The 24466-nt window shown below is 43.2% G+C and overlaps 2 protein-coding genes across 5 annotated transcripts in view; one reads left to right on the forward strand and one right to left on the reverse strand.

Moving 5' to 3' along the window:
- HPS5 (HPS5 biogenesis of lysosomal organelles complex 2 subunit 2) overlaps positions 1-8411 on the reverse strand; it is a 43869-nt gene extending 35458 nt beyond the window's left edge. The window contains exons 1-4 of one of the 4 annotated variants that reach the window (XM_075928107.2): positions 8273-8411; positions 4107-4279; positions 2486-2596; positions 139-203 (exon numbers count right to left, since the gene is read on the reverse strand). In XM_075928107.2, the coding sequence (XP_075784222.2) occupies positions 139-203; positions 2486-2596; positions 4107-4214 (284 nt within the window). In that variant the 5' untranslated portion in view covers positions 4215-4279; positions 8273-8411. Of the gene's footprint in view, positions 1-138; positions 204-2485; positions 2597-4106; positions 4280-7670; positions 7808-8032; positions 8169-8251 lie in introns of those variants that run through there. The other 3 variants (XM_075928105.2, XM_075928106.2, XM_075928108.2) reach the window with 3 other exon arrangements.
- A 114-nt stretch (positions 8412-8525) lies between these two features.
- GTF2H1 (general transcription factor IIH subunit 1) overlaps positions 8526-24466 on the forward strand; it is a 37687-nt gene continuing 21746 nt past the window's right edge. Inside the window, exons 1-4 of the mRNA XM_075928109.2 lie at positions 8526-8757; positions 15660-15828; positions 17794-17986; positions 23965-24127. Coding sequence (XP_075784224.2) covers positions 15675-15828; positions 17794-17986; positions 23965-24127 — 510 coding nt within the window. The 5' untranslated portion in view covers positions 8526-8757; positions 15660-15674. The remainder of the gene's footprint in view (positions 8758-15659; positions 15829-17793; positions 17987-23964; positions 24128-24466) is intronic.

The raw sequence follows: 24466 nt of genomic DNA on the forward strand, positions 1-24466 counted from the left end.
AGAAAAGTGATGGGCAGCTACCATTCAGGTCAATTTTCTTTTGTAGATAAGGCCTCAAAATTTGCAAATCCACACCAGAAGAGTTGCCTTATATGTTTGGAGTAGGAAGGGGACAATTAGTTTAATCAAATCTCTCACCTGGTGGCAACAGCTACATAATCTTCATCATATAGAGAACAGGCAACCCGGGAAATTGCACCTTCCTGAGGCAAGAAAGACTAGTCAAGTGATGCAGTAAGTAGATTTACAAGTGCAGTAGTAAAGTCAGTTCTCATTAGTACGTTTAGTTATAAACAGTTCTTATCCTCTATCTGCAAACTACAACAAGAGATGAGAGTCAGTCTACATAGCCACTTCAAGTGTTCTTGGATTCTTTACCTTCTCTTCAGTTTTTTTTAAAGTGAACTTACTGTTATAAAAAGTATAACTGGTAGCCCTGAAGACAGAACCTCTGAATTTATCCACAGAAGAGGACCATAAATAGTGACAATGGAAACTACTTCAACGCAGTCTAAACAACATCTCAAATTCTGAACAAAGAGGAACCAGCTCCACGCGACAAAGATTTGGTTTCCAAGCCCATAACTGTCAATTTCTTTGAGATTATACCCAGTCTATCCAAAAGGAACTGAAAGAAGTTGGTGGCTTCAATTCACTAAGCAGTGTTAAATTGTAGATATGTGATCACTGTGGTTTAATGTTGGATTCCAAACTGATAACTCAATACAAAGGCCTCCATAATGAATTACCAATTACCAGTGCAAACAGGTTCACTTGACAATCTATTTTAGCTAGGGAGGTAATAGTGTATCTGGCTAAATGATTAACCAATAAGCAGGTATTAGCAGCAACACATCTCCCTCCTCCCCCTCCACCCCGCCCCTCCCCAGCTCTGAAAGTAATTTTTTTAGCAAGCTTGCTAGCAGGATGTCTTATTCCAAGCTCATTCCAGGTCCCAGCAGCTACCACCGCTGCAGCTCTGCTCAAAATGTTATTTAGTCTGCCTTCTTGCCAGCTCCTAAATAACTTTTTGTGCAAAGCCACAGTGGAGGTAGCTGCTGGGAGTTGGCATAAGCCAGGACTGAGCCAGCCTGCTTGCCCACTGGCTCCTAGAATGCTTTACTTGCAGAGCTGTACCGGGATTGCTGCCAGGACCCGATGCGAGCTGGGGCTGAGCCAGCCTGCCTGATGGCTCCTAAATAACTTTTCTTGCAGAGCTACAGCAGGGGTAGCTGCCGGGACCTGGCGCAAGCCGGGATCAAGCCAGCCTGCCTGCCTGCCAGCTCGCTCCAAAGCTACTTTCAATGCAGAGCTGCTTATTGGGTAAACATATAACTGACAAAATAATTGTCAGCTACACAGTTACTGGATTACATGCAATTTAACATCCCTAATTTAAAAGACAAGTGTCCTGAACATGGAAAGTAAGTACACGTTTTGTATTAGACGGCATCCTCATCTCTGTGGACTTCAGGTAACAAAGGGGATCTTTCGTATGGCCTTTAAGCCAAATGCAAATCTGTGGTTATATATTTTTTTCAATTGTAAACATGACTCAAGTTTCCTTGAAGTGTAACTTTGAAAAGTAACTACATAGAGGAGAAATCCTAGCATAAAGGATAACAATAAAAGCATAACTGTCCGTCTCAACAAGACCAAGAAAAGAACACAACAGAAACTTCTTTAATAGAGGTGCCTCCAAATCACTTGGTTGACAAGGACCTTTAGTGATCTCATCACCTGCATCAGTTAGAAATCAAGACTTTTAAATAAAACCTTTATTCATCCATCATCCTCCCACAAAAATGAAACACACCATTTGATACCCTAATATTGCAGCGATTGAATAAAGCAGCTTTTTGAAAACTGAGCCACCACCCTTCCCGCAGAAAAATTAAATCTATCGTATGTGGCTTAAAGTCAACAATCCTTCAATTTATACATTGTCCACGCTTCCTCCAGCCCAAGTTAGTCTTTTAGACTTTCATAATATACTCCCTTCCCTCTCTTATATACAGTGAGCAGAGTAATAGGTAAAAATGTTAATATTTATAGAATCATTACTGGCATTTGAATTAGCACTCGTTGAAATAAATGAGCCAGACGACAGCGCAGTTTGTGTTTCGGGTTCTCTGCAAATTCAGACAGATGTCTCCAAATTGATTATGCTGACTTCATATTTTGAAGGTTTTGTTCTGAACCATGACTGATATATTTTTTAAAAGGTAAGCTATAACTCTGTAGAACTGAGAAGCCTATGCATCCTTTCAGACTCCTCCTTCACTCCCACATGCACACACTTTGCAAAGCACTATTTTTGCATACAACAGCATCTCTCGCTAAAGACAAGTAAGGAAATTCAGCTTATCTGGATAATTCAAACAGTCTTTACATTCCTGGGACTTAATATAAAGATACCATTTTCTTGCTTCTGCAACTGAAATATTACCCTTCCTGAAGGTTTACATACAATTCTTAACCTTACCTTATGAGTGAGGAACAGCCTTTGTTTCCAGCCATCTTTTTGAATCAGGTTTAGTCCCCCTCCTGAACTGCCCAGAGCCAGCCATTTCCGAGACACGGCTATACATGTGCACTGAAAGAATTACATCACATGATGGCTACATAAATAAATGTAAATTCCACCGATAGTGGCATCTCATTTTTCCTCAAAGCTGCTTTTTAAAAAGCAAACAAAAAAAACCAAACAAACAAAGAGCCCATTCTGAAGTATGTAACAGCAAAGTCAAGCTGTCAGAGAAGTGCAACAGTGCATTCTAAGAGAAGAATGAACAGCAAAAGCAAACAAACTTGAGGGCTCTTTCCCTGAAAGTATTTTTTGTGCTAGGTCACAGGAAAAAAAAAAAAAAACTTAATTCAGGTTTTTTCCCCAAGGTTTTTCACAAGTACATTAAAACTTGTTAGGCTACATTTGTTTAAAAAACAAGGGCAATTTTTTTTATAGATCTGCCATCAATAAGCTCAACAAATCGTTCTATCCAATGATTTATGAAGTTGTTCAGAATAACATAGCATCCAGTTAAATTTTAACCAATCATCCAGTTTCATGGGCTGACCAAAAAAATAACTGTACATCGTAATACAAAATGTTTTAACTCAAATTAAGTGACTATGCTCTCAGAATCTTTGGGGTTAAATATTGCATTTTTTCCCCTGTAACTGACTAATCTATTCTCCAAAGTACCTTATATTAATAATTTGCTTCAAAAAAACAGAATTAGGCAGCAAATTATTGTGACTTTAAATGAGGATAAGCAACCATTTTAAAAATAACATGCAAGATCTTTCTATTTATTTGATTACAGACAAAAGATGACCCATCTTTGTGGGCATCCTGCAGCTCCTATCTGTTCTTTCAAGCCACTGCTCCTGACCATGCAGCTGACAGTTGTAAAACTGTACCCAAGCTTTACATAGCAACTATCATGTCATGATCTGTAAATTGCTGCTCTGGAAGCTAGTATTCAATCAGCAACCTAGGTTGGGGACTGAGCCGCATGAGTGGCCCTCCATCTCAGTGGGTCACAAGATTGTCATAACCAAGACAGTCTCCCAAGATAGGATGGTTTTGCTACATGTGCTACATAGAATTTGCGGGGTCTGCCAATTGAACCATAGCAACAATGTTGAGTGGATGCTGACGAAGTGCACAGCTCTCAAAGTCAATATTGAATTCAGTAAGCACACCGCTGATCCTGGGCTTCACAGGGCACTGATGCTTTGAAATGCCATGAGGAGCATGGGCCCTGGGGTTGTTTCTACACTTCAAAGACGAAAGCGCCCTTATTGACTAATTGAATAGTCGATGTCAAAATTTAACATCCCGATTTCACGGACAAGCCACATTAGTAATACAAGTAGGAAAAAACCTACACAGATGGAAACGAATGGAATCTAACAACCCTGCATGTGGGCAACGGTAAACAAAATGTCTCATTGCCCACCACTGTTTTGGAGCTATACAAATGAAAGTAATTTTATGCCAACAATTCACCAAGCAGTAGCATGACAAAAATGTGGACTTCTGTGTCTGAAAAAAGGAAATAGTATATATAGTAAATGCAACAAGCATGAACCAAACTGACCTTCAAACGACTGGAATCCAACCTGAGTGCAGAAAGCAATGGATCCAAACATTCGAATTCTGCCAGTACATGGCTGTAAGATTCTGGTATCATTGGCACAGATGTCATAGAATTAAGAAAGTCTGGCAGTACTCAATCATTGGTTCATTTTTTACTGAAGCTTTTAGCTGTCCCTGAAAAAATTAATTAACAATACAATCATTTCTTCATCAATTACAATTTACCTTCTAGTCCCACCTTGTTCTTTGAGGCTTAATCTATACTTGAAAAGTTTGCTGGCACAGCAATGTCCCTTACAGCAGAAGAGGAGAGGGAGTTGTCACACTCCTAACCCAATATAGCCTGACAGCTAAAGCCAAAGTACAAACACAGCTATAGCAGCATATCTTATTTTGTTCAGATAACTGGTGGAAGATATATCAGCAAAAGAAACACTTTGCTTATATAAACTTTGCCTGTACTAAGAGGATTTGCTGGTATATCTATATAGGAAAACCCCTTTTAGCGCAAAGACTTAAAACTGCTCATAAAGGTACGAAGGAGGGAGATGTTATAAGCCTCAGACTTGATCCTGCAACTGGATCCTAAAGGTCTTCCTGCATGGATTTGACTGTAAGGTCAGAGACCTAGTTTGTTTTGTCTGTGAATTTACATTGAAATTAATACATGTTAATCTGTTGGATGATCTGCAATTTGATTATTCCTAAAGATAAATATTTGGTGGTCTCCCAGGCAATCTAGCCCTAGCCCATTCACCAGAGTTCCTCCTAGGCTATGTCTAGACTGCAAGCCTCTTTCGAAAGAGCGTCTAGACTGCACGCGGAACTTTCGAAAGAGCAAGCCGCTTTTTTCGAAAGAAAGCACCCAGTGAGTTGGATGCTCTCTTTCGAAGAAGCCCTATTTACATTCAAGAACGCCTTCTTTCGAAAGAAGCACTTTCGAAAGAAGGCGTTCTTCCTCGTGAAATGAGGTTTACCGCCGTCGAAAGAAAAGCCGCGTTCTTTCGATTTAATTTCAAAAGAACGCGGCTGCAGTCTAGACGCAGGTGAAGTTTTTTCGGAAAAGGCTACTTTTCCCGAAAAAACCCCTGAGTCTGGACACAGCCCTAGTGGGCCATTGCCCTGCTTTGGGAAAGCCACTAGCAGGTCCATGCCACTTTGTTTACTTAAATGGTGTAGCCATGAAGCCTCATGGCTCCCATTGGCAAACCTTGGTTGGAAATGAAGAACTGGGGTCAACGGGAGTCGCAAGGACTTAATGTTTAACCAGTTTAAATGGGATTTTATATTCCTAGTCAGTACAGTGATTGGCACTGATTTAACCAAATTAATCTTAAAAATTGATTTTTAGTTAAATCATTGCAATTTTACTCTGTGGCAACGTTCCTCAAAGTGGCCATGGCCAGGCTAGAGTGACCCCACCCTCTGCCACAGACAGGTGCTGATCCAGCCAGTTGGAGCAGCCCCTGCCTGCCACGGGAGGGCTGAGCTGGGCTTGCCACAGACAGGAGCTCTTCCGGACAGCTGCCTAGAGCACCCTCTGGAGCAGTTTCCTGCCCACAGCAGGTGGGAAGGTGCTCCAGCACCTACTGGTTAACTAGAACCAGTAAGCCTCACCCATTAAGGGTGATCCTTACCGGTTAACCATTCACATCCCTAGTACTAACTACTTTAAACTGATATTACACACAAAATTGTTGTTAAAATATGACTGTTATAATATCAAGCACTCAAAAGTAGGGATCTAAAACCTCGTTTAATTAGTTAACTGGGTAAGCTTTAAGTTTAACCAGTTAAACAAGGCAGGCAGTGCAGGGGCACAACCAGGGTGGAGCACCCATGCCTGCAGTGCACGGGGCCAGGCCCACTGCAGACTGCTGCATCTAAAATGGAGTGCTCATGCCTGCAGTGGATCCCGCAGGGCTGGCATATCCCCCTGCCCATAGCAGGCAGGGTGCTACTTCAGTCCCCACTGGTTAATTCTAACCAGCAAGCCTTACCTGTTAATGGTGAGGCTCACCAGTTAACTTTTGAGTAGCAGTGTTAATGGCTATGTACACTATGATAAAGCCCTAACTATGTACAGTAAAACTCCAGTGGTCTGGCATCCAATGGTCCGGCACCATCTGGAACCCAGAAGTGCTCCCGGCAGCCGGACAATTGGAGCAGCTCTGCCCCCGGCTTCCGCGAGTCAGCTGCAGGTCAGTTTCAGCAGCAGCCGAATCGGGGATGCCTGGGGCAGAGCAGCTGGGGTGCTGCCGGGCTGGTACCGTAGTGCCAAGAGGCACATCCCCCCCACTCAACCCCAGACTCCTCATAGCCCCCCCTTTCCAATAGTCCAGCATATCTGATAATCCAGCACCCCCTGGGTCCTAAAGGTGCCAGATTATCGGAAGTTTACTGTACAATAGTTTCCACAGAACCCATCGTTCATACACTAAAACGTGATAACTATTCAACACTTTTCTTCATACGTCAGTGTGTGGCCTCATGTATTTGCCACACACCAAGCAAACCTTGCACTGAATACAAAATAGGCTGTTTCCTCATAGGCTTTTTAATAAAACATATTTTTATATTTAATAGGTAATCTTATTTTGTGCATTTCCTAGCTTCTGAATGCTTGACTTTACATTTTTAAAAATTAACTTTCTGAAAACTAGAACTTAAAAAAACCCCACAACCCAGAAATGCCATCTTGTGAAATCTTAGTGATGCTACATGTAAATAACGGATGTGAAGGTTTAATTGTTTAACCGATGGGGCTGGAGCATTCTTCTGCCTGCCACGGGCAATGGGCTAATTCAGCCCTGCAGGGGCCCACCACAGACAGGGGCTGCTCCTGCACAGCCCCAGCGGGTCTGGGCACCCCACAGGCCAGAGCAGCCTCTGTCCGTGCCAGGTCTGGGAACTTTTCTGACCAGCCCCCACTTGCTGGGCACCCTGGCCCGCTGCAGGCAGGGCTGTTCTGGCATCCCGGCTGGTGCAGTTCTGCCACAGGAGGAGGGGGAGCGGGGAAGAGAGAAGGGGGGAAGGTCTGCAGGCAGGGGCTACTCTGGACTGCCACAGACTCTGCTTGTGGAAGGAAAGGGATTTTAGATCCACAGCACAGACCTCTACACTTAACAGGCAGTACTGTTATTGACCGAGGACCAGCCACTAGGGATAAGACACATATTTTGACTGAGAGTTTCACAGGTATTTGCTGACAGAAGAGTAAAACTGGGACTTCTGGATTTCTTGGTTCTGTTCCAGGCTATGCAAGGGAGTATCTCTAAGATTAAGACATTTGTTACACATTTTAGGAGTGATTTGGTCTCACAAACAAAATAGTCTAACCACAACTCCATGCATACAGTACTCTCATGCTTAGCAGTTTGAATCCACCACTTCCCCAAATATGGTTCGGGGAATGGACCCACGCCTGGAAAAGGATTTTTTCACTACCTGCCACAGGCTTTTGACAACTATTGGAAGACACTTTGCCACCTTCCCCCCCTCAAACTCAGCTGGGGAGTGTCCCCACCCGTTCCTCAACTCCCCCCCCCCCCCCCGACCCTTTTACCTCTGAGAATAACTCCAATTCTCATGTCTACTGCCCACAAGCCCGCAGTGTCCGACACACTAGGCACGAGCCCGACGTGGCTATCTGGCTGGGTGAGTGTGGCTAGCTGGCCAATGCACGGTCTAGTAGCCACGCTCACCCGGACAAAGAGCGGCCACGACTTCAGAAAGGGCCAGGAGGTGGCTGGGGGGCCCCGCCCGCTGCAACAGGCTCAGCACAAGCGCCCCCGCGGCAGCCCCCTCCGCCCAGGCAGCGTCCGGCCTCGGCACCGGGACCCCACCCCACCCGCTCCCGAACCAAGCCGCTGCGCCCGGCGCGGTGCCCACGCGGCCCCTCGCCCGGCTCCCCGCGCGGACACTCACCCCGCCAACCCCCGTCAGCTGCTTCGCCAGCCCCGCCCCCCTCCGCACGGCACGTGATCCCTGACCCCGACAGCTGACACAGCTCAGCCCGCGAGAAAAGTACGTCACACGCACACAACGCCGTCGCCCGGTCACGTGAGAACGACGCTCTTTTTCACCCCTCCCCCCTCGGGCGGTTGCCTAGGGAAGTCCCCGCCCCCCCCCTCAGCGCCGTGGTACCCTGGAGCGGACAGACGGGACCTAACGGGCAGAACGAAAGGGAAGGAGCCGGACGCCTCGCTCTGCGGGGCCGGGTGACCGGGATGGGAGGGACCGGACGGCGGTGGCGGTGGCTGCGTTGTTGGTACTCCGTCACCACCCCCTCCCGCGCACTGTCATGGCGATGGGGAGGGGGGAAAGAAGGAGATACCATCACGTGATCCGGGATTTCTACGGTGGCGGGGAGAGCCTGTCATGTGACCAGGAGGTGTCATGGCGATACCAGCTTTCCTCGTCACGTGACCCGGTCTCCCTCGGCGCGTCGCGGGACTTTGGCTAGTTCCGGTCACGTGCCCCTTGCTGCCCAGCTGCTCCCTGGCCGCCCCATGGGCGAGCAACCGGCGAGACCCCCCAGTAGCGGCACCGGCAGCGGCCGGACTTAGCTCCCGGTGCCTCCCGTGCCCCCAACCACTCGCACTCGGCGGCAGCAGCCAGCGGCGGCCTGGGCCCGAACAGCCGCCCGCACGGTAGGAGTCTGGACGGTGTCCAGCGGCTCGGCGGAGTCTCTCGGGGGGCGGCGGGCCCGTGTCTGGGGGGGGGGGAGGATGTGCCCGGCCGGGGTTCCTGTGCCGGCTCCTGGCGGGGAGTGGGGCGGCGTTGACAGCCCGAGAGCAAAACGCGTTGCGGGTGCCCCAGCCATCCTGCCCTGAGCGGCGGCGGGAGGCGGATTTGTCAAGGCGCCTGGAATGCTCGGACGTGGGAGCAGGAAGTGCAGCTGGGCGAGGGAATGACAGGGCAAGCGTGGCGGGAGTGGACCAAGGGGCGAGTAGGTCCAGTGGCGGTGGTATGAACATGTGCCTCCCCGGGAGGTGGGACTGATCCAGCGTTCCCTGGGGTCAGGGAGTGTTGTCCTGCTGACGGTGCCCTTCCAACTGAGGTAAAACGAAGGTCCTGCCCGTGTGTGTGTGTTAAAGACAGACAGTGGTATATTGCAATGATTTGGCTTTGACGACTGCAGATGTGGCTGAAACCCAGCTCAGATAATCTTGTGCCTCCCTAAAACATGTATATTGGTCATGCAGGCTGCTTCATGCAAGTAGACTTTTGTACAAGTGCAGAATCCCATGTGGGTGTGAAAGCTTGTTTGGAGCAGCTTGTAAGATGAAGTGAATATTTATGAGACTTTTCTTACCACACAATTTTTTTTTCTTATAAGAACCAGCATCCCTTTTTAGATCTTGTTGCCATACATTTTGATTGACATAGGCTTGTTCACATCTCAGCATGCTGGGCTTCTGCTAGGAGTTGAGCCTGTTCACCAGTCAGTACACTGTGCTGTCACTGCGGATAAAAGCACCACTGTGCAGGAGCACAGATGGCATCAACAGGTTTGATGATCCTTTTCTGTTCAGTGTATACTTGAGACACTGAAATTTGGAAAAGGGAGGGATAAGACTGGAACAGAAGGTTAAGGAAGGGAAGAGATGGAAAGGTCACTTCCATCTTGCTTCTGTTCAGCTATGTCACTTGGAATCTAGAAGGAGCAGAGAACAGGAATGGTGGGGGAGGGCTAATTAAAGAGAACATAAATAGTCAGGCAGATGACTTGAAAAGAACTGCTTACTAGCCAGTCTCTACTGCCTGAGTTCATATACAGCTTTGTCAATCCCAAGAGAGGTTTTGTGCCTCCCCGATGGAGTCCCACATGCAAGTAAGAACTATTGACTTATCTGTGTGGTTTTTTGAAATATTATTTATTTTATTATTTCAAGGGCCTTGTTGCAGAACACAGATGTTCAATACCATAACCTCATGTTTCATAGATAATTTACTACTAGAGCTGGGTGTTTAGGCAAAGCAGCAAAAACCTGTATCTAACAGTATGTATTTTTATATTGCTTACTGCATGGCATGAAAAAAATCCATTTACCAGTCTTTAGTGGGGGTCCCTAAGTCATCAATTTCTGCAGGGTTGAAGCTTTAAATAAAACCATGTTTCTAGCCTTCTTGGTTGCAAAGGTAATCTTTTAAATTTGAAACAAGTATAAACTAATTAAGGACCATCTTCCTGAGTTTCAGCTAGAAAACTACTAGGTCTTTCCTGCTAATTTATAGCTTTGCTAAGCAGCAGCAGATTAAGATTAATAAAATGTATCAAGTCAGCAACTGAATTTCATACCTCTTTGGGAGCAGCAGTGACACTGTCATGAATCATGTCACTTTCACAGTGATGTTGCAGACATCAAAGAGAAAGTACATTTCTAAAATATGGAATTGGGAGGGATGGGTAGAGTATTGGAAACCTTTCCTTGCTAGAAAGTTTAAAATGGTGGGATGGGGGAAAGAGTCTTCTCCATTCAATTCAATAGACTCTTGTTATCCAGAGATGGCACAACAGAGCATCCTTCCATCAGCTATTATAGGAAAATCAGTTAGATATATATTTTTGGTATTGCCTCTGAACCTAACCAGTAGACCCATTTTGTCTTATTAGATAGTAGGCATATAGCAACTATCAACTTTGGAAGCCCCAGGGGCCACAATGATACTCTCAGCACATGCTGAGGGCTGCAACTCAAGTGTGGCTGCATAGAAATGCAAATATATATACAAATATATGCAAATAGCTTCTTTCACACTGATGGGCATGAATACAAGATTAAGGCAAGACTACACAACACACAGGTCCCATTTATATTCACATGGATGAATATAATTTGTTGGGAGAAAGTCAACATGCTTTCTGTAAAGGGAAATCATGCCTTACTAAAGTACTAGAGTTTTTTGAGGGGATCAACAAACGTGGACAAGGGGGATCCAGTGGATATGCTATACTTAGATTTCCAGAAAGCCTTTGACAAAGTCCCCCACCAAAGGCTCTAAGTAAAGTAAGTTGACATGGGATAAGAGGAAAGGGCCTTTCCTGAGTTGATAACAGGTTAAAAGACAGGAAACAAAGGGTAGGAATAAACGTTAAGCTTTCTGAGTGGAGGGAGGTAACAGTGGGGTCCCCCAAGGGTCAGTCTTAGGACCCATCCTATTCAACTTATTTATAAATGATCTACAGAAAGGGGTAAACGGTGGCAAAATTTGCAGATGATACCAAACTGCTCAAGATAGTTAAGACCAGAGCAGACTGTGAAGAGCTTCAAAAAGATCTCATCAAACTAAGTGATTGGGCAACAAAATGGCAAATGAAATTTAAAGTTGATAAATGTAAAGCACATTGTATATGTATTTGACATTATATTTTCCAATGTGATGGGGACTAATTTGTCTATAACTACTCAAGAGAGAGATCTTGGAGTCATTGAGGATAGTTCTCTGAAAACATCCACTCAGTGTGCAGCATTCAAAAAAGTAAATGGAATGTTAGGAGCCATTAAAAAAGGGATAGAGAATAAGATAGAAAATATCTTATTGCCTCTACATAAAACCATGGTACGCCCACATCTTGAATCTCAAAAAAGATATATTGGCATTGGAAAAGATTCGGAAAAGGGCAACAAAAATGATTAGGGGTTTGGAACGGGTCTCATATGAAGAGAGATTAAAAAGACTTGGACTTTTCATCTTAGAAAGAGGAGACTAAGGAGGGGGGGCTATGATAGAGGTCTATAAAATCATGACTGATGTGGAAAGAAATAAGAAACATTTATTTACTTATTCCCACAGTATAAGAACTAGGGGTCACTAAATGAAATTAATAGGCAACAGACATAAAACAAACATAAGGAAGTGGGTTTTTTTCCACTCAGCACACAGTCAACCTGTGGAACTCCTAGCCAGAGGATGTGGTGAAGGCTAGAATTTTAATAGGGTTCAAAAAAGAGCTAGATAAATGTATGGAGGTTAGGTCCATCAATGGCTATTAGCCAGGATGGGTAGGAATGGTATCCCTAGTCTCTTTCTCAGGAGGTGGGTGACAGGGGAGGGATCACGTGAAGATTGCCAGTTGTGATCCCTCCCTCTGTGGCATCTGGTATTGGCCACTGTCGGCAGACTGGATACAGGGCTAGATGGACCTTTGGTCTGACCCACTATGGCCATTCTTATATCCTTATGTAAGTCAGTTCTGCTGATACTAATAAAATTCAATATTTACCCCATTTCCACCCATATGACAGCACTTTTAATGAGCAATGACAGTCCAGGAATTTAACTACTAAAACGCATATCAACAGAAGACCATTATATTGACTTGACATTGTGGAGCATGTTTCCAATGGAGGCCATGTTCAAAGGATCCCACCCGCGGGCCGTGTGTTGAGCCCCGCATAAACCCAAACCACACCGTGGGCCACAAACAAACGGGCTGCAGGCCACGTGTTGAGTAGCCCTGAGCTACGTCTACACTGGCAGCTTCTTGCACAAGAACAGCTGTTCTTAAGCAAAAACTTGCCTGCTGTCTACACTGCACAAGTGTTCTTCTGCAAGTAAATTTACAGTATACCATTGTAAAACAGGGCTTCTTCCAGAAAAGGAATAAGTCCTCTTGCACAAGAGCTCTTCCACAAAAGGGCAGTGTAGACAAGCAACATGAATTTCTTGCACAAGAAGCCCCTATGGTTAAAATGGCCATCAGAGCTTTCTTGCGCAAGAGAGCGTCTGCACTGCCATGGATGCTCTTGCGCAAAATCACATCTCTTGCGCAAAAGGACATGGCAGTGTAGACACTTTCTTGTGGAAGATTTTTTGCACAAGAACTCTTGCGCAAGAAGCTGCCAGTGTAGACGTAGCCCTGGCATATAGTATTTTTAAACCCCAGATTAGTGAAATATTTTGATCCTTAATGCAATGTTTAAAGAGGACTCAATTTTTCTCTCTGATCTTGGATAAGGTTTGCTACTTATGAGCAGTTTGCAGACAGAGCTATGTCAGCTATCATCTTTAAAGTGTGGTTATTATCAAGGCATGAAAGCAAAAGTAGCAGCAATGACCAAAAAAGAACAGAAGAGCACTGTGTTAGTGCATTCAGTTTCCCAGACAATGGAACAAACCACTTATGGGATATTATGCATTCAGAAGCTGCACACTGCAAAGTACTGTGCCAGAAACATTAAGTCTTTATTAGAAAAATCAGTAACAGCTGATTTTTGTTTTTTTTTTTTATTTGGAAGACTAGTTCTATATAAATGAAACACAGCCTAGCTGAGAGAGCATAACAGTGCACAAGCTTAAGCATGAAAATGCTTTTCGTTCATCTCAATTCAGTGTGATATGAAGTCCATTGCCTTTAGTGCATTTGTGCTCTCTTTCATCTGTAATAAGCTTGGGGAATATAGTTTTAAAATAACAAGTGAGATAAATGTTCAAGTCCACACTATCAAAAGAAAACTTTGAAGTGTCACTCTGTGACCAAATCTCTACCTTCCAGCAGCGCAAAGAGCCCTACAGAGGCTAAAGAGCCAGAAATATTTTAAATGAGATGGTTGTTCTTCAGGCTTGTGTACCATGAAAAAATATTTGTATTGGGAGGTACAGGAAATGGCACAGAATATCTTGGATGCTACTTTGAAATTATGTCTTCATAAATATCTGTTTTCCTCAGAAACAAAGTATTACCACAATTTCTCTAGCTATAGCACTCTAAAAACCAAGTATTCTAGGGATTACCACAGTTTTGTCACAAACAGGCAGAAATCATGTAAGTGCCCAATATTGCAATATTGAAGTCAATAGAAAAATTGTTCATTTGGCTGAAAGCCTAAGTGCAAATACATCTTACTACTAAACATCTTCTCCCATAAATATTGTACTGAACAAGCTTGTCTGATTGCTCAGCGTATAATATTTTCACTGAGCAGAATACTTACTGGTCATTAGGGATTATCCATATAGATGTTCAAGTTTAAAACAGATTTTCATTTTCAAAGTTGTATGGCATTTAAAATGCAGATAAAAATACCCATACGTATGTGTAAATTGATATGTATATTGATTTGTTATCTATACCTAATATGTGGTAAAATATGGTACAGATGTTCTTTTAAAGTTCTGATGTAGATATTAGCAGTTAAAATGTAAATGTGTGTATTCAAAGTATTAAAAGGATTTCTAAATCTACTCAATACACTGGTAGAAATGCTAGGAGTGGGCTGTAAGGTACATAGCAGATAAACTACAGGGGCTCGTCTACACTGGCCCCTTTTCCGAAAGGGGCATGTTAATTTCAGAGATCGTAATAGGGAAATCCGCGGGGATTTAAATATCCCCTGCGGCATTTAAATAAAAATGTCCGCCGCTTTTTTCCGGCTTTTCTAAAAGCTGGAAAAGAACGTCTACACTGGCCCCGATCCTCCGGAAAAAGCGCCCTTTTCCGGAGGATCTTATTCCTACTTTTCCGGAGGATCGGGGCCAGTGTAGACGCTCTTTTCCGGCTTTTCTAAAAGCCGGAAAAAAGCAGAGGACATTTTTATTTAAATGCCGCGGGGGATATTTAAATCCCCCGCGGATTTCCCTATTACGATCTCTGAAATTAACATGCCCCTTTCGGAAAAGGGGCCAGTGTAGACGTAGCCCAGGAGTAGGATGGGTATATAACATTTAAACAACATAATACTGAAAAATGCAATCATTCTGATAGGTGTGCAGTGTGTTGTGATGGAGTATAGCAAGATTCATATGTTACTATTTATCAATTCCCTTGAGAAAATTAAGATTGAAAAAACTGTAAAGGAAAAAAGATTGATACTCCTGTTATCCTCCTTCCCAATTACAAAAGGACTTATTGACATCAATGACAAAACTCTCATTCTTTTCTGTGGTTGCAAGATGAAATCCTAAGTATTTTGGAACAAAATAAATAGGTCAGTTCAAACTGATATTGTGTCAGTCTCATTCCCGTCTTGTATGGGTAATTGGTGGATTGTGCTGAAGGAAAGGGAAAGTACCTGATTCCTCTCTTTACTTGCAAGGTGTAAACAGTTGCAAAAAAAACCTGTAAGTCTACTGATATTTTCATCCCCCTCCCTTTCCAAGTAGTTTGAACATAAAAAGTTTCTTTCATGGAAAGAAAGCACTGTGAAATGCCCCGTGAGATTTGTAGTGTACGTGCTCTCTGAGGTAAACTGACTTCACAATGTGACAAACCAGTAAAGAAATCTACAAAGAGAAATAGACAATGTAGGAATTAGTTGAAATGTAGGTACAGCTGGAGAACAAGGAGGATTGGAAAAGAAATCTAAGTATTATATGGCTGTATGTGACTACATTTTATTTAATGTGAAAAAAGTTTAACTATATGTATGAAATGTTTCTCTGATAAGGCTTGAACTGTATGCTGCTGTTAGTTTACAGAATGTAAGTATTAAAGTGCAAATACAAGTTTTGACCTCTTGTAACAAGTTGGAATACTGGAAAAATCTGTCAGTAGAAAGATTAATTACTATTGAATTAAATAACTAACTGTATCATATACTTTTAATAGCACTTTATAGTCGTCATGGCAACATCATCTGAGGAAGTGTTACTGATAGTAAAGAAAGTGCGTCAAAAGAAACAGGATGGGGCTCTCTACCTTATGGCTGAAAGGATAGCCTGGGCACCTGAAGGCAAAGACCGATTTACAGTCAGCCATTTGTATGCAGATATAAAATGTAAGTGAAAACTTTCTATTATATCTATTGATCTTGTATGCAAATTCTCAGTAACTGCTTTAAATAAGACTCAAACCTTATTTCACATGTATTTGGCCAAATTGGGTATTTCATTACATTAATTCTTTCTGGTAAGCATGAATGGAACCAGGAGTAAATTATAGACATAGAAGACGCTCTACAATTCAAAAGTTTTTTCAGGTGCGTTTTTAATACAGACCCTAAATTTCTTAAATATTTTTTTCATTTTCCCAATTTGTCATCAATCTCTACATTACTTCGGAAGCTGAATTATGTGTTGTTGTCTAAAGGAAAATCAGCTAGTCCATATGTCTTGGTTTGGAGAATGCAAAATTTAATAGGTATAAGAGGTAACTTTCTAACCCATTTTCTGATAATTAGGATGTACGGGCAGTCCCCGAGTTACGCGGATCCGACTTATGTCGGATCCGCAGTTACGAACGGGGTTTGCTGCCCATCTCCCTGGTCTGCTGGAGACCAGCAGACCAGGGAGACGGGAAGCAAAGCCTCTGAGGACACCGACAGCGGGACAGCCGCGGCGCATCTGGGCTGTCCGCTGCCCGCGTGCTCGGCAGCTTTGCTCCGGACGCCTGTGGTACAGCAGCTGGGGCGCTGCCGGTTGGTCCCGTAGCGCCGCTCTGGGCGCTACTGGAGCAACCCAGCAGCACCCAAGCTGTTCTGCCCCAGGCGTCCCCAAGTCAGCTGCTGCTGAAACTGACCAGCGCTGACTACAGGAAGCCCGAGGCAGAGTTGCTCTGCCCCGGGCTTCCTGGAATCAGCCGCTGATCAGTTTCAGCAGCAGCTGACTTGGGGACGCCTGGGGTTCTTAAGTTGAATCTGTATGTAAGAACTAGCGCCCAGATTCAGCCTGTTGAAACCGATCAGCAGCTGATTCCAGGAAGCCCGGGGCAGAGCAATTCTGCCTCAGGCTTCCTGTAGTCAGCCGCTGGTCAATTTCAGCAGCGGCTGAATCTGGATGCCAGTTCCGACTTACATACAGATTCAACTTAAGAACAAACCTACAGTCCCTATCTTGTACGTAACCCGGGGACTGCCTATACATCTAATTCTGGCACAGTGTATTCTATAGAACCCAGCTCACAATTAGATATAAATTGATTAAAGTTTAATAGGCTTATGTGGTGTGAGAGCTTATTATACTAGCCTCTCATTTTTGGAAATCTAGATTTAAAAATCTGATGTACATTGGGGTCATAATTGAAAATAAATTCACTCATATCATCTGTGTCCTCCAAAATTACTTCACAGTTTGGCTTGACTCTTGTTCAGTAAACGCCCACAACTGAAATAGTAGTGTGCTATAAGTCAAAACTGAGTTTCCATAGTGCTGGCTGTTTCAGGTTAGTGCTATCTGTCAATACTTAATACCAAAAATCACACATCCTTGCAAATTGCATACATCTTTTTCTGTCTACAGCATATGCTATCTAAATGTATATAGGATAATTACAACATTTTTTTAAAAGGGGTGTGTGTGTGTGTGTGTGTGTGTGTGTGTGATGTATTGTAGTCAAAACTTTAAAATGCACTGCTCTAACAGATATGTTTAATAACAATTTAGAAAGTCTGTTCGTCTATTTTATACATAGTTTTTGTGATGGTCTTATCTTCCCCAGCTATTGAGCCTATCATAGCATTTACATACTGTATTTTAGAAGATTGGAGGAACAGATAGGTGTTCTTGCAGACACTGAGTAAATGAAGTAATTTTCTCTCCCCTTTCTTTCTCAGCAACATTTACATTGATGAGCACTGACATGGGTGAATGCTTTTCTTCCAGCCCTGGAAGAAATGCTATCAATGTGCGATATTTAGATTTAATGGAGTGATGCATACAACAGCCTATAAATTATTGCTCAGGGAAGAAAGTTTATTACATAAAGGTACTTTATAGCACTAATTTCTGTTCTTTATATATTCTAGGCCAGAAAATCAGTCCTGAAGGAAAGGCTAAAATTCAGTTACAGCTGGTACTGCATGCAGGGGACACAACCAACTTCCACTTCTCCAATGAAAGCACTGCAGTGAAAGAGCGAGATGCAGTGAAGGACCTTCTTCAGCAGCTGTTACCCAAATTCAAGAGGAAAGCAAATAAAGAACTTGAGGAAAAGAACAGGTAAAGTGGGAGGGGAGAGAGAGAAGGTCTTCAAAAAGAATCTTCAGTCATTTCCTCCTTTCTAATAATAATGCTTCTTGTGCCTTATGAACAGCTCTTTAGCTGTAGCTCAAGAGTGCTTATAGTGTTTCTATACCAGCTGAGGCTGGCCTGACTCTGGTGCACTATGGGCAGGAATGGTCGAGCCTGATAGGAGCAGCCCCTAACCATGGCGGATGTGGCTGGGCAATGTACCACGACCCAGCAGGCAGGGGTTTGTGGCCCACCACTGGTCCGCGGACCGGTGGTTGGGAACTGCTCCTATAGAGGATGGTGCAGGGAGGCTGAGTTTACAGGTCCCCTGTTCTCAATGGAATACCTCCTGAAGTGAAGGTCTGATTGGAGATAATGGGGCCTGGAGAGGGTTGGTCCCTAGAACAAGGGACTGGTCAGGTGTTGGGGGAGTCTGGTCCCCAGAGTGAGGAGCTATCTGGGAGCAGTGGAGCATGGTAGGATCAGGATCCCTATCACTCTGTCAAAGCTGGGATGGAAGACACTTCTTTTCTTTGCCTCTTCCTGCCATCCAGAAGCAAATTTGGTTACTGTGCCTGACTGGACATAGTAGGTCCCTCCACAACTAATGTCTCCTTCCCTACCCAGATGTATGCAATTAATGCAGTTAAAAAAATTAACCATTAATTAGTCACAGGCATTGTGTGATTGACCCCTCCTTTAAATCTTTTCTGTGGCTGTAATACAGCACTGATTCTTAGACTGCTTTTCCTGGAGTCATTTTCATAGCAGATTTCCCTCTACCCATACCTCACTCTCTCTCATCCAAGGATCTCCCTGCTTCTTGCAGACTTATAACGTAGGGCCTCCCACAGGATCTTAACTTGCTCCCTGTGGTTCCTTATCCCTGCAGGATTTTCTTGCTGTCTGTGACCTCTGGCATAGCCTCCTCTCCAGTTGTTCTTTCTCAAGCCTTTTTTATGAGGCCCAGTTGTTCAACTTAACTGTCACCTGATCATGTTATTCCAGTCCCCTCAGGTTAAGATAATTATGGCACATAGATGTACATAGGTACATTCTACTTTTTGTTTGTTAGACTGCGCATTGTACCCAGCCTCTGATCAGATGGGACAGACAATCCCCCCCCCCCCCACACACACACACACACAAAATAAGAAAGACTTCACACTTATGCCAAACACAGATCATAATCTGGTACTTTTTTTCACTAGGGAGTCTCAAAGCTTTCAAAAGAGGAGAGGCATTTTCAAAAAAAGATCTTTTGCCTTGGCCATGACTTCATCCCAATTCTCCATCTACATCTAAATTAGGGATGTTAATGTTAATGCTCTGGTGCATCACCGGCAGAGGTTGAGCTGGAGCGGTTAACCGTTTAAACTTAATATTTAAACAGGATTTTATATCCCTAATCTAAATAATTATTTCAGTGGATTGGTTGAAAGTTGTGCAGGGCAATCTACTAGATGAACGTTCTTATTTCTTGTCCCATTCTTTATACACACAAAATTGGGAATCTTCTTCTGTGCCACATTCCTGCTGTTGACTCAAGGACTGATGAGTCAAGTTATGAAATACAACACAATGACCACTTTTTATGTAAATAGGCAGGAAGCAGCCTATTCATCTCCATTTTGTGGCAGAAGGATATGGTTTGGCTATGGAATTTTGGTGCATTTAGCATTAACTGTCTTCTAGGTCTACACAATGCTCAGCTGGTCTGCTATATCAGACATTTTTCATCACACCACCAGTGGATGATCAAGGATTCTGGTTTTTGCTGCCTTTTCTAGGAGGGGGATTATCCTTCAATAGACTATTCACAACAGACAAGAGCAAGAAGTGTGTCAGGTTCTGCTCCAGAACACCTTCCTCGTTCACTGATCCCTAGGGATGATGTATGCTTATCAGCCAATCCCTGCTTCCCAGGGTGCTAAGGAAGAGCCGATAGGATGCTGCCACATTTATAATAGCTCCTTCTTGGCTGAGCTTTGGCTACCTGGAGCTGATGCTATTATCCGTTCACTCACTGAACACCCACTTCTATCTCACTTAATATTGCAAGACATCACGAACAACTTGCATCCAAATCCTGCCTGTCTCCATCTCACTGCTTGACTGAGTGGATGTCAGACAGTGAAATCATTCTGGATATTGCAGGAAAATGTTTTAATCCAAAGTAGAGCAAATTTATACTGCTAAATACAAAATATTCAGGATTTGTTATGAACAGTATAAATTAGTTCTGTAAGGGTGCAGCTACACAGCAGGGCTTAACTCGAAATAAGCTATGCAAATTGAGCTTCAATTGCATAGCTTATTTTGAAGTAGAGCACTCTTCCTCTGACTTCCCTTACTCCTCATATAGCGAGGGTTGCAGCAGTCAGAAAAGTCCTCCAGCTTGACAGTATTTTGACATTGTCAAAATAACTGCCTGCTGTGTAGTTGTGGACTAAGTTATTTTGAAGTAACACTAGTTATTTTGAAATTATGTTGCTGTGTAGATGTACCCTTACAGTGCACCTTCAGCCCCTTCTCCTTATCATACCTTACCTGGCCCTGTTGAAAAACTAAAGTTTCTTCCTACCCCATTATGGTAACATTCCTCAAATGCCTTTTATGTTTTTTCACCAGTAAGGAAACCCCTCAGTTCATGGGACCTTAATATGGTTGTGGCATACTTAATGCTCTTTCCCTTCTTCCCATTTGAATCCTTAGCCACTGTGTGACTTAACTATGAAAACATCCTTTTTCATAGCAATTACACCAGCTATTTAGAGTTGGGGCAACGTAGGCTCTTATGACAGGACCTTCATATACCGTATTTGTTAGAGATAAGGTATTATCTGCCATCCCAGTTTCTTGCCCAAATGATTCACTTACCAATATTCTTCCCTAAGTCACACATTAATCGAGGGGAGAGGAGGCTGCAAACCTTAAATCGGGTGGGGAACCTACAGCCTCTGGCCAGTGGTTTCCTTGGATTACTCGCACTCCCCTGCCTTTGGGGTGGAGGTTGAGGTGAATGTTTCTCAGCTGGGAATACTTTTTTCTTCTTCTTCTTCTTTCCTCAATTGTATGTAGCGCCTGGCTGATTTTTCTGTGGGTCAGTGACCCTTGACCCCCAAAAAAGGCTCCCCACCCCTGCTCTATCCATTTATTTGCAAATCCTTCAATACCTCTCTGAATCAATTTACAGCATTTGCTGAGAGAATGAAAGGTCAAGCAGAATAGCCCAGAGGCTATCCATGTATATTTCAGCCGGTATTAAAATTTGCTACAAATTAGCTAGTTTAGATACACAGGAGCTTCCTAGCAAAGCATGCCTATTTCAGACCCCCTGAAAAGTGGTTGTGTGCTTCAGCCATACCCTAGCAATCTTATTCCCTGATAGAAATATTGAGGTCTGATTCTGTGCTGCAATTTAAGTAAACTCTAAGCACTCATCTAATTGCATCAGGTCACTGCTTAAAAATCCCCAAGAGTAATGACCACCACTTGAAATAAAAAAAAGTTATTTGAAATTTGTTTTTCATGTATATTCCATGACCCATCCTTCTTCCATGCTACTGTGGAGTCCTAGAACTTCTGGATTCTGTGATAGTCACGGACGCAGTGGCAGTTGGGCATGCTCTGCCCTTTTTGAGCTTGGAACAGGTAGATGAGAATACTGAAGGAACATGTGCATCCCCACTGGGCAGTGCTGTCCAAAAGACTGACTCCAATCTCAGTCACATGGCCCTCAAGAGTGACTATATACTGACAACAGCTTTCAAATTACACTATCCTCTAGATGCTACGGCACACCTGATGGCTGGGCTATGTGATTTTGTCGTCACCCACAACTATTTCCAATTTGGGGACGATTTATGCCTTCAAGTCAGTGCCACTGCTGTGGGAATCCACATGGCCCCATAGTATGCCAACATTTTTATGGCTGACCTAGAACATTTCCTTAGCTCCCATCCCCCAGCACCCTTCCTCTACTTGCTCTACATTGATGACATCATCATGTGGACCCACAGGAAAGAGATTCTTGAGTTCCACTGGGATTTTAACAATTTCCACCCCCCTATTAACCTCAGCCTCGACCAGTCCACATAAGAGATCCACTTCCTGGACACTACAGTACAAATAAATGATGGTCACAAACACCACACTGTACCAGAAACCTACTGACCGTTAGTCTTACCTACGTTTCTCTAGCTTCCAGCCAGTATATATCACACGATCCCTTGTCTACTGCCAAGCCCTAAGATACAACCATATCTTCTTAAATCTCTCAGACACAGACACCTATAAGATCTTTATCAAGCATTCTTAAAACTTAAATGTCCACCTGGGGAAGTGAAGAAACAGATTGACAGAGCCACACAAGTACCCAAAAGTCACTCACTTCGTGGTTAGGCCCAATGAGGAAAACAGACCTCTACTGGTTATCACCTACAGCCACCAGCTAAAATCCTTTGAGGATCACCATTGACAAACTATACCTATCCTGGAAAACAATCCCTCATTGTTACAGACCTTAGTCAGGCCAGTCTTCACCTTCGGACAGCCCCCATCCTGAAGCAAATACTCACCAGCAGCCACACACCAGATACACTTACCCAGGAACCTATTCCTGCAACAAATCCCATTGCTGGCTCATCCATCTGCACGTCCACTAATGTGATAAATGCAAGCAATGCCACTCTACTATATTCGCCAAACTGAATAGTCTCTGTGCTAAAGGTTACATGGACACAAATCAAGCATCAAGAAAGGTATACATAAACTTGTAGAACACTTTAATCTCCTTGGACACTCAGTAATGGATTTTAAAATAGCCATCCTTCTATTAAAAAGTCTTCAAAGCCCAATTACAAAGGAAAATAGCTGAACTGCAATTCATTTGCAAATTCAATACAATTAAATTAGGGACTGAAGAAAGATTTAAACTGGTTAATGCACTACGAAGGCAATTTCCCTTTTCTTGATATTCACATCTCCCCATCAACTGCTGTGAATGAGCCACATCCACCCTGACTTGATTAGCCTCATTAACACCAGTCCTATACTTGACAAATAATGTCTTTCTTTTGTTGTACTTTTTATAGATACATACACACACCTGCCTCTGTAATTGCTTCTTCAACTCATCTGATGAAGCGAGTTTTAGTCATAAAAGCTTATGCCCCAATAAATCTGTTAATCTCTAAGATGTCACAGGACAACTCATTATTTCATATTAACTTCTTTCTAGGGATCATCATTTTTCCCCCACTAAAATTATTCCTCATCCAGCAGCTTTATTTCTGTTTAGGGCTTGTCTACATAAAGACACTCAGGAAAGTTAAGAGAAATGAACGAAAGGTGTGAAATTAACTAAAGGTGTATATATTAAAGCACATTAAACCTGGGTTTAAGTGAGGATCAAGCCAAAGGCCATTTTAATTTTAAATGAGTAACCACACAGAGGGGTTTAATGTATTTTAAACTAATGCTTGTTAATGTTATACCATAAGTTGATTTGTCTTTACTTTCCAAATTGTCCCCTGTACAGAAAAACCCTTAGTTTCTCCCCTTTGGCCAAGATGAATAGTAATATTGGTCTCAATATCTCACAATTAACTAAAGCCGGTCCCCGAGTTGCGAACGGTCGACTTACGACCATTCGCATTTATGACCGAAGCTGTCGTAAATGGCAGACCCCGAGATACGAACGTGATCCGCGCTTACGAACAGCATGGTTGCGTGTAACTCTGTGGGGTCCAACTTACAAACAAACGGCGTTACGGACCAATTGCTTGGTCCGTAACCGGTTCTTAAGTCGGGGAGAGGCTGTATAACTTTTCTTTGTCAATGCTGTGTGTTTCTTACCTCCCTGTGATCTGTTCCCTTCATGAACTCATAGGGCTTATTGACATGGAAACCCCGGTGAATTAGTGTGGAATGTTTCAATTTTATTCAATACATTCTTTTACTAGAATGCTGCAAGAAGATCCTGTTTTGTTTCAGCTTTATAAAGACCTCGTTGTGAGCCAAGTAATTAGTGCTGAAGAATTCTGGGCCAACCGTTTAAGCATGAATACTGTGGATAGTTCTACAGCGCCTAATAAGCAGGATGTGGGCATCTCTGCAGCTTTTCTGGTATGTTTGAAACCATTTTAGGAACCCTTCATATGTTGGCTGGATTTTCTGTGAATGAATTTAAATTTTACCTCCAATACAATTGCTTTGAAATCTTTTTCTACCTAATGCAATTTTTAAAAAAAGGCCCTTATCTGAATTACATTTAAGTAAAATTTCATACTTCGAAACAAGAGTATCTGTTAACTTCTGAGACTATGGAAAGATAAGCCATTCAGTCAATCTCCTTGTCAGTGTAGGATTTGTCTCTGTCTATACACCCTAAAAAGTTTTGTGTCATCTATTTAAATGCCATCAGAATGGAAGAAACTTCCTATTTCCTATTCCACATCTCAGTGG

Source organism: Pelodiscus sinensis, chromosome 5, assembly GCF_052426305.1.
Source record: "Pelodiscus sinensis isolate ZL-2025 chromosome 5, ASM5242630v1, whole genome shotgun sequence".
NCBI classification, from domain to species: domain Eukaryota; kingdom Metazoa; phylum Chordata; order Testudines; family Trionychidae; genus Pelodiscus; species Pelodiscus sinensis.